Below are 9,936 nucleotides of genomic sequence, written 5' to 3'. Positions count from 1 at the left end.
AGTAAAGTACAAGTACCTCAAACTGTACTGCAGTAAAGTACAAGTACCTCAAACTGTACTATAGTAAAGTACAAGTACCTCAAACTGTACTACAGTAAAGTACAAGTACCTCAAACTATACTGCAGTAAAGTACAAGTACCTCTAACTGTACTACAGTAAAGTACAAGTACCTCAAACTGTACTATAGTAAAGTACAAGTACCTCAAACTGTATTACAGTAAAGTACAAGTACCTCAAACTGTACTACAGTAAAGTACAAGTACCTCAAACTATACTGCAGTAAAGTACAAGTACCTCTAACTGTACTACAGTAAAGTACAAGTACCTCAAACTGTACTACAGTGAAGTACAAGTACATCAAACTGTAGTACAGTAAAGTACAATTACCTCAAACTGTACTTAAACACAGTACTAGAGTAACTATACTAAGTTATTTCTTATATATTATTTATTATAACAGATGACCAATTCCTTTTTAAAATCGTTACTGAGTGTCCCTGAACGCCTCTGCGGGAACTAGCCCCGCCCCCCTCTGCTGCCGGCGGTGCGTTCACGGACCTTGTTCCGGAGAGTTTGAAAGTTGTCAACAGAGTGAAGCAGCACGACGGAGCCGAGCAGCGGAGCGAGAGAGCGGCTTCAACCGGACAGAGCAGCTCGGAGGAGGGATGGGCTGCAGCCACAGCACGGTGAGCACCTCCGGTTCTCGGTTCCCGGTTAGAAAGTCGGTTAGTTTCGGGGTGTTTGAAGCTCATCAGCAGGCGGCCGGTTGCTCCACATGCAGGAGATGAGCTGCGGATAACGGACCGTGTGCTGCTCTCACTGCACAACGCACTAATTATACATAATAATCTGGGTTTAACAGCCAGAGACTAACATGCATCTGAGGATTTATCGACACGTTTAGTCTGGAAACAGAAACGTTTGTGTGTTTTTTGTGTGTTTTCTTTCACATCTGTTTTGAATCTGGCACCGTGGAGCCTCTTTCCCACGGTGCTGCTCGAAGATGGACCCTCACCCACATCACCTCTCTCACTTTAATCTAAACTCTAAACTAAACTTTAATCTCTAGAATAGGAACAGCACGCAGGTTAAAGTGAGTTTGAGGCGCTTTTATTGTATTTAAATCAGTTTAATAATAATAAAACTCTCCTCAGTAACTTCCCTTTGAAACTTTCACATTCGGGTAAAGTTCCGTTTAAAAGCCGGAAAAAGAAAAAGAAAAGAAAAGTTTCTAAATGGAAACTTTAATCTGAGATTTGGTGATTTTATCTTTAATTTCTACATATTTAAATATTTAAATGCAACTTAAAGTTTATACATGTGACTGTGTGTGTGTGTGTGTGTGTGTGTGTGTGTTACTCTGTGTGTGTGTGTGTGTGTGTGTGTGTGTGTTACTCTGTGTGTGTGTGTGTGTGTGTGTGTGTGTGTTACTCTGTGTGTGTGGGTGTGTGTGTGTGTGTGTGTTACTCTGTGTGTGTGGGTGTTACTCTGTGTGTGTGTGTGTGTGTGTGTGTGTGTGTGTGTGTGTGTGTGTGTGTGTGTGTGTGTGTGTGTGTGTGTGTGTGTAATGTTCCTTTAGTTTGCTGTGTGTGCTCACTCTGTTCTTTTGGTTCTATCTGTTCTGTTCTGTGTGATTCAGGGTCAGTATCAGTGTTGAGAGGAACCGTGTGTGTGTGTGTGTGTGTGTGTGTGTGTGTGTGTGTGTGCGTGTAGTTGTGTGTAGTTGTGTAGCAGCTGTTGTCATCCAGCAGTTATTGATAGAAACTGACGGAGCAGCCAAAGCTTCATGTGGGTCACTGGTTTCCAAACTGAGGTCCGAGGGCCTCGAGGTGACCGCTGGAGTTCTGATTATTGATCCAGTTAAAGTTCCTCCTGTTCTCCTTAAAGTTCCTCCTGTTAAAGTTCCTCCTGTTCTCCTTAAAGTTCCTCCTGTTCCTCTTAAAGTTCCTCCTGTTCTTCTTAAAGTTCCTCCTGTTCTCCTTAAAGTTCCTCCTGTTAAAGTTCCTCCTGTTCTCCTTAAAGTTCCTCCCCTAAAGTTCCTCCTGTTCCCCTTAAAGTTCCTCCTGTTCTCCTTAAAGTTCCTCCTGTTCTCCTTAAAGTTCCTCTTAAAGTTCCTCCTGTTCTCCTTAAAGTTCCTCCTGTTCTCCTTAAAGTTCCTCCTGTTCTCCTTAAAGTTCCTCTTAAAGTTCCTCCTGTTCTCCTTAAAGTTCCTCCTGTTCTCCTTAAAGTTCTTCCTGTTCCTCTTAAAGTTCCTCTTGTTCTCCTTAAAGTTCCTCCTGTTAAAGTTCCTCCTGTTCTCCTTAAAGTTCCTCCTGTTAAAGTTCCTCCTGTTAAAGTTCCTCTTGTTCTCCTTAAAGTTCCTCCTGTTAAAGTTCCTCCTGTTCTTCTTAAAGTTCCTCCTCCATCCATCCATCCATCTTCTTTCCGCTTATCCGGGGTCGGGTCGCGGGGGCAGCAGCCTAAGCAGGGAAACCCAGACTTCCCTCTCCCCAGCCACTTCGTCCAGCGATGGCATTCCCAGGCCAGCGGAGAGACATAGTCTCTCCAGCGTGTCCTGGGTCTTCCCCGGGGTCTCCTACCGGTGGGACGTGCCCTGAACACCTCACCCGGGAGGCGTCCGGAAGGCATCCTTACTAGATGCCCGAGCCACCTCATCTGGCTCTTAAAGTTCCTCCTGTTCTCCGTAAAGTTCCTCTTGTTCTCCTTAAAGTTCCTCCTGTTCTCCTTAAAGTTCCTCCTGTTCTCCTTAAAGTTCCTCTTGTTCTCCTTAAAGTTCCTCCTGTTCTCCTTAAAGTTCCTCCTGTTCTCCTTAAAGTTCCTCTTGTTCTCCCTAAAGTTCCTCTTAAAGTTCCTCCTGTTAAAGTTCCTCCTGTTCTTCTTAAAGTTCCTCCTGTTCTCCTTAAAGTTCCTCCTGTTAAAGTTCCTCCTGTTCTCCTTAAAGTTCCTCCTGTTAAAGTTCCTCCTGTTCTCCTTAAAGTTCCTCTTGTTCTCCTTAAAGTTCCTCCTGTTCTCCTTAAAGTTCCTCCTGTTCTCCTTAAAGTTCCTCTTGTTCTCCCTAAAGTTCCTCTTAAAGTTCCTCCTGTTAAAGTTCCTCCTGTTCTCCTTAAAGTTCCTCCTGTTCTCCTTAAAGTTCCTCTTGTTCTCCTTAAAGTTCCTCCTGTTCTCCTTAAAGTTCCTCTTGTTCTCCCTAAAGTTCCTCTTAAAGTTCCTCCTGTTAAAGTTCCTCCTGTTCTTCTTAAAGTTCCTCCTGTTCTCCTTAAAGTTCCTCCTGTTAAAGTTCCTCCTGTTCTCCTTAAAGTTCCTCCTGTTCTCCTTAAAGTTCCTCCTGTTAAAGTTCCTCCTGTTAAAGTTCCTCCTGTTCTCCTTAAAGTTCCTCCTGTTAAAGTTCCTCCTGTTCTCCTTAAAGTTCCTCCTGTTCTCCTTAAAGTTCCTCCTGTTCCTCTTAAAGTTCCTCCTGTTCTCCTTAAAGTTCCTCCTGTTCTCCTTAAAGTTCCTCCTGTTCTCCTTAAAGTTCCTCCTGTTAAAGTTCCTCCTGTTCTCCCTAAAGTTCCTCTTAAAGTTCCTCCTGTTAAAGTTCCTCCTGTTCTCCTTAAAGTTCCTCCTGTTCTCCTTAAAGTTCCTCTTGTTCTCCTTAAAGTTCCTCCTGTTCTCCTTAAAGTTCCTCTTGTTCTCCCTAAAGTTCCTCTTAAAGTTCCTCCTGTTAAAGTTCCTCCTGTTCTCCGTAAAGTTCCTCTTGTTCTCCTTAAAGTTCCTCCTGTTCTCCTTAAAGTTCCTCCTGTTCTCCTTAAAGTTCCTCTTGTTCTCCTTAAAGTTCCTCCTGTTCTCCTTAAAGTTCCTCCTGTTCTCCTTAAAGTTCCTCTTGTTCTCCCTAAAGTTCCTCCTGTTCCTCTTAAAGTTCCTCCTGTTAAAGTTCCTCCTGTTCTCCTTAAAGTTCCTCCTGTTCTCCTTAAAGTTCCTCTTGTTCTCCTTAAAGTTCCTCCTGTTCTCCTTAAAGTTCCTCCTGTTCTCCTTAAAGTTCCTCTTGTTCTCCCTAAAGTTCCTCTTAAAGTTCCTCCTGTTAAAGTTCCTCCTGTTCTTCTTAAAGTTCCTCCTGTTCTCCTTAAAGTTCCTCCTGTTAAAGTTCCTCCTGTTCTCCTTAAAGTTCCTCCTGTTAAAGTTCCTCCTGTTCTCCTTAAAGTTCCTCTTGTTCTCCTTAAAGTTCCTCCTGTTCTCCTTAAAGTTCCTCCTGTTCTCCTTAAAGTTCCTCTTGTTCTCCCTAAAGTTCCTCTTAAAGTTCCTCCTGTTAAAGTTCCTCCTGTTCTCCTTAAAGTTCCTCCTGTTCTCCTTAAAGTTCCTCTTGTTCTCCTTAAAGTTCCTCCTGTTCTCCTTAAAGTTCCTCTTGTTCTCCCTAAAGTTCCTCTTAAAGTTCCTCCTGTTAAAGTTCCTCCTGTTCTTCTTAAAGTTCCTCCTGTTCTCCTTAAAGTTCCTCCTGTTAAAGTTCCTCCTGTTCTCCTTAAAGTTCCTCCTGTTCTCCTTAAAGTTCCTCCTGTTAAAGTTCCTCCTGTTAAAGTTCCTCCTGTTCTCCTTAAAGTTCCTCCTGTTAAAGTTCCTCCTGTTCTCCTTAAAGTTCCTCCTGTTCTCCTTAAAGTTCCTCCTGTTCCTCTTAAAGTTCCTCCTGTTCTCCTTAAAGTTCCTCCTGTTCTCCTTAAAGTTCCTCCTGTTCTCCTTAAAGTTCCTCCTGTTAAAGTTCCTCCTGTTCTCCTTAAAGTTCCTCTTAAAGTTCCTCCTGTTAAAGTTCGTCCTGTTCTCCGCAGAGAAAGAAAAGCAGCAGAGTTTCACATCTGGAAACATAGAAGCAGTAAAATGTTTATTTATATATTTATATCTGACACTTCTTCATCATCTTCTTCTTCATCAGCTGTTAAAATGTTAAAATGAGACTTTAATGTTTATTTACTGTTTATCGGTTTAAACTAACGAGATGAAACTCAACGAGCCGCCTGATGAATCAGCTGATTGCAGATAAAAAGAAGAGAAATGATTTAAAGTTTCTGTTTTATCGTTCAGAAAGAAAAACATGAAGCTGAATGTTTCTGCAGGTTTCAGTCTGGAAACATTTCAATGTTTTATCTTAAAAAACAGATTTATCTTCTCTGTGAAGATAAAAACAGACGTTTACTCTTTATAACGTTTATTCTTTATAACTCTCACTGTTTCCTGCAGGTTCATACTGGACTGTGATTGGCTATAAACTAGGTGTGATGTCACAGATCCTGCAGGTTCATACTGGACTGTGATTGGCTATAAACTAGGTGTGATGTCACAGATCCTGCAGGTTCATACTGGACTGTGATTGGCTGTAAACTAGGTGTGATGTCACAGATCCTGCAGGTTCATACTGGACTGTGATTGGCTATAAACTAGGTGTGATGTCACAGATCCTGCAGGTTCATACTGGACTGTGATTGGCTGTTAACTAGGTGTGATGTCACAGATACTGCAGGTTCATACTGGACTTTGATTGGCTGTAAACTAGGTGTGATGTCACAGATCCTGCAGGTTCATACTGGACTGTGATTGGCTGTAAACTAGGTGTGATGTCACAGGTCCTGCAGGTGCGTCAGTGAGATTAAAGATTAACGCTGAGCTCAGAGAACCTGAAATACACTAGAACCAGGTTCTGATCTGTGTCTGAGGAACCACTCAGAACACCCAGAACATGTTCCTCACAGAACAGTAGAGAGGAGAACAGGACAGAACAGGACAGAACAGGACAGTATAAAACAGAGTACAACAGTGTAGAACAGTAGAACATATCTTAGTAGAACCTAGAACATAGCTACAGCTCTTATGTAATATAAGTCAGAGTAAACAGTAGAACCTAGAACCTATCAGAGCAGAGCTCTTATGTAATATAAGTCTGTGTAAACAGTAGAACAGTAGCTCAGTAGAACCTAGAACCTATCAGAGCTGCAGCTCTTATATAAGTCAGAGTAAACAGTAGAACCTAGAACCTATCAGAGCTGCAGCTCTTATATAAGTCAGAGTAAACAGTAGAACAGTAGAACCTAGAACCTATCAGAGCAGAGCTGCAGCTCTTATGTAATAGAGCCTCTGAGTAAACAGTAGAACCTAGAACCTATCAGAGCAGAGCTGCAGCTCTTATGTAATAGAGCCTCTGAGTAAATCTTGTCTCAGAATAGAAACAGATCAGTGTGAAGCTGCTGATCATCAGCTCAGAGAGATTTAATATGAAACAGCTGATTCTCTGCTGCTGTTACACATCTGATCATATCATCATAATAATAATAATAATAATAATAATAATAATAATAATAATAATAATATATAATAATAAAAATAACAATATGATCTCATAGTTTCATGTTTTCTTCACTGAATGTTTACAGACATTTTAATGAACTGTATTATACAATTTGTGTTATTTTTTGTAATATAGGTCAGTGACAAATAGGTATTGGTAAGATGATGAATTAATTAAATAATTGCTCAAGTTATTAATAAGGGAAAACATGCTCATAATGAACAGGTTGAAGCTTGTAAAACATGATTATTTGAAGCTTTAAGTGACAAATGATCATAAACTGAATATTTGTGGATTTTAAACGTTGATCAGACAAAAATGAGACATTTGAAGACGTCAGCTTGGACTTAAAGAAGTTAAAAAGACATTTTTCACAGTTTTTTGGACATTTAATAGATGAAATGATTCATTAATAATAAGAATAACAACAGGTTTAAGTGCAGCCTGTGATTGTGAGCAGTGTTAACTTGCTGTAAACACTCTGGAGTCTCTGCAGCTGGTTTCTCACCTGCAGCGCTCTGATTGGCTGCCGTCCAGATGTTGTGCTGATGTGACAGTTCCAGTTTTCCACTGTGAGTTTATGTCTGCAGCGAGGCAGCGAGGCTCAGAGCAAAACGTCTGTTTAACACATGAAAACCACACAGAAGCTGCTGCTGGAAAACAAGTTAAACCGATTTAAAGCTTAAAAACCAAAACACTGCTCAGTCTGAACCAGGCAGGGAGCTCTGGTCCTCTGATATGAGGCCGACGCGGAAGTAACTTAAAACTGCATTCTATCAAAAGGCCACCAGGGGGCGACCGTTTTGGTGTCAAAAGGACTTCCGTCTCTATACAAGTCAATGGAGAATTCACCAACTTCTCACTTGATTTCTAACCTCAGTAAACGTTTTCAAAATGTGTTTATGGTCTCAATCGCTAGTTTAAAGCCTTCTTCAATGCAGTATGATGTTCATTTGGGACATTTTGGCCTCCCTGATTTTATATGTGACGATAAAGCAGGGTATGCATTAGGGCGTGGCTACGTGGTGATTGACAGGTTGATTGGTTCACAGGTTCAGGAGGGCGCCTCATGCTCCTCCTGATGCCCATATAAGTAGAATCCCTGTTTTTATTTTTCCCAGCATGCACCTGAAATGTTCAAGATGGCGCTGCTCAGATCCGATACTTTTGGCCTCCGAGCAGCAGTCCACAAACCAATGGGTGAGGTCACGGATGTTACGTCCATTATATATACAGTCTATGGTCTGAACTCCTCACTAACTGTCTGCTGCTGTTTTTACCTTTTAAAAACTCAAAATTATCTACAGGAAGTTACTGTAAGAAAATGGGAAGTTAAAGTTCTTAGAGGGCAAAACATCCAACGTATGAGGAAGTGTGAGATAGTTACTGTCTGCATGAGTTAATACAGTAAAGTCCCAACAATCAACTGGTGGAAACAAAACCTAAAAAACCCCAAACACTCTAATAAGACAAAAAATATTTAATAAATAATAATAAAATACTCCGTGTGCAAAAAAAGTGCCAGAAAAAGTCCCTAAAGATATAAAAACACCTAAAGAAACGAACATAAGATATTAATCTATTAGTGCCACGAGTATTGGGTGACATGGTCCTTTATTTTGAAGAGTTTGTTCCTTTATTTTGAAGAGTTTGTTCCTTTATTTTGAAGAGTTTGTTCCTTTATTTTGAAGAGTTTGCAACATTTTTTAAAATAGTTTTTGAACAACCACCGAGGAATAATATAAATCAGTTAGTTATTGTTTTAAACTGAGAATCGAGTCTGAATCTAACCAAATATTCTCACATCAAAGACTTTTCTGACGCTGATGTGAGACGAAGAAAAAACAACTAATTCTCACATTTGAAGCATCGAACCAACAAAAATCTTTGTTAGTTTCTATCAGCTGATCGTCAGTAAAACACTGATTATTATTGATCGATGTCACTGTGTGGCTCAAAGATAATCAATACTCAGTTATCAGTTATCAGAGGTCAGAGGTCAGGAGACGACCCGATGATGATGTCATTGGTATTTCGGGTAAAGTTTACGATGCAGCGAGTCTCAATCTGAGGTTTAAATAAGGTTGTTTACTCAGTGATCATGTGACTGAAATACAACAGTCACATGATCACTGAGCTTTATGTGTTCATGCAACCAGACGTTTGATTCTGAAGCATCTTTGCTCATAAAAGTGATGTTTTCTGATGTTTTCTGATGTTTTCTGGTGTTTTCTGATGTTTTCTGATGTTTTCTGAGCTGTTTGTGCAGTAAAGTTGCAAAAAAAGGAAAATATAATAATGCACCTTTTAAAAGATAAAAGGGATCAGTGATGATGTAAGTTGATGCAGGAAAGTTTTCAGCTCTATTAAACATCCTGCAGATTTCTTGAATTTGCATTAATTATTAATTATTGATCTGATCTGATCGTAGTCTCCTGAAGGAACCAATGAGAGAAGAGCGTCGCGTCTTTAAAGGATCATATTAACGACAGCTGTTTATTGTTAGTGGAATAATTAATATGATGTCTGGTTGGTGGTTTATTGTTTAGTGCAGTTTATTAAAGAGAAGCCAGAAAAAAAGTGACTTGTTTGTTTGGATAGAGTCTGATTCACTGAGATAATACAGAGCAGTAAACAGAGTGTAGAGTTTGGTTAGTGTGTGTTTTACACTAATAACAACAGCAGCAGTATTTAAATGAGAGTTTAGACGAGCAGAAATGTGATCTGATGGAATTAAAGCTTCTAGTGGAAGAAGTTAACAAACATATTGAGTAAAACCACAAATATTAAACTCCAACAATATGAACACAGGTGGAAATAAAACCTGTTGTGTGTGTATTGTGTCATTGTGTCTCCGTCTCCTCGTCTCCATGGCAACAGCAGGTTAATACCTGCCCTTCTAACTTATGATTTATAGACACAGTTACCGTCACCAACATTACCTTCAGGTCTGATTAATGTGTGATTAATTATTAACATTATGGGAAACGTATTAAATGGACAGCAGGTTTTATATCTTCCATCTTTGAAAGACTCATTTATATTTACAGGTGATATAAAGTAAACATCCAGTTATATTTAAGCTCTGAATCATCAGAGACTCCACGATACGATATCATCACCATACTTGTGTCACAATATAATATAATGTGATTTTAAATATATTGCGATATGCTGCAATATATAACAATTAATTCCCTTTTTTCACTTGTTATCCCTTTATTGGGCGAATAACTATATTTGGTAATTCCTGTAAACATCTGACAGCCTCCCCGTGTCTCTGTGAGGCTGTAGAACCGTGCAGAGTTTCTATATATGGACTTTATGGAAATGTTTTACCTTATAGACGGCAGAGAACCATATATGGTAACTTCATTGACCTACTGTAGTAATTACAACAAAACAATGAAAAACATTGAAAAACGTCATGTAGTATCCCATAATAACTCTCTAGGGTTGACATGTATTTCTCTCTATAAAGGGTTAAACTAACCTCAAAGGAAAAACACTTAAATGTTTATGTTTAAATTCCTATAATAAGATTGATCCTTGGCGTCTGTGTATCGGTATAACACCGTCATGCTAAATATCGCGATACTTCTTCTGTATTTTACGATGTTTACAGCAAACA

At 39.7% G+C, this 9,936-nt stretch overlaps 1 protein-coding gene across 1 annotated transcript in view; it reads left to right on the top strand.

Moving 5' to 3' along the window:
• The first annotated feature begins 598 nt into the window (after window positions 1-598).
• LOC133985981 (coiled-coil domain-containing protein 69-like) overlaps window positions 599-9,936 on the top strand; it is a 29,204-nt gene continuing 19,866 nt past the window's right edge. The window contains exon 1 of the mRNA XM_062425743.1: window positions 599-687. Coding sequence (XP_062281727.1) covers window positions 667-687 — 21 coding nt within the window. The 5' untranslated portion in view covers window positions 599-666. The remainder of the gene's footprint in view (window positions 688-9,936) is intronic.

This window comes from Scomber scombrus, chromosome 9 (genome assembly GCF_963691925.1).
Source record: "Scomber scombrus chromosome 9, fScoSco1.1, whole genome shotgun sequence".
NCBI lineage: Eukaryota > Metazoa > Chordata > Actinopteri > Scombriformes > Scombridae > Scomber > Scomber scombrus.
Note: the sequence above shows the minus strand (reverse complement) of the source record. Positions and strands in the feature narration are given on the sequence as shown.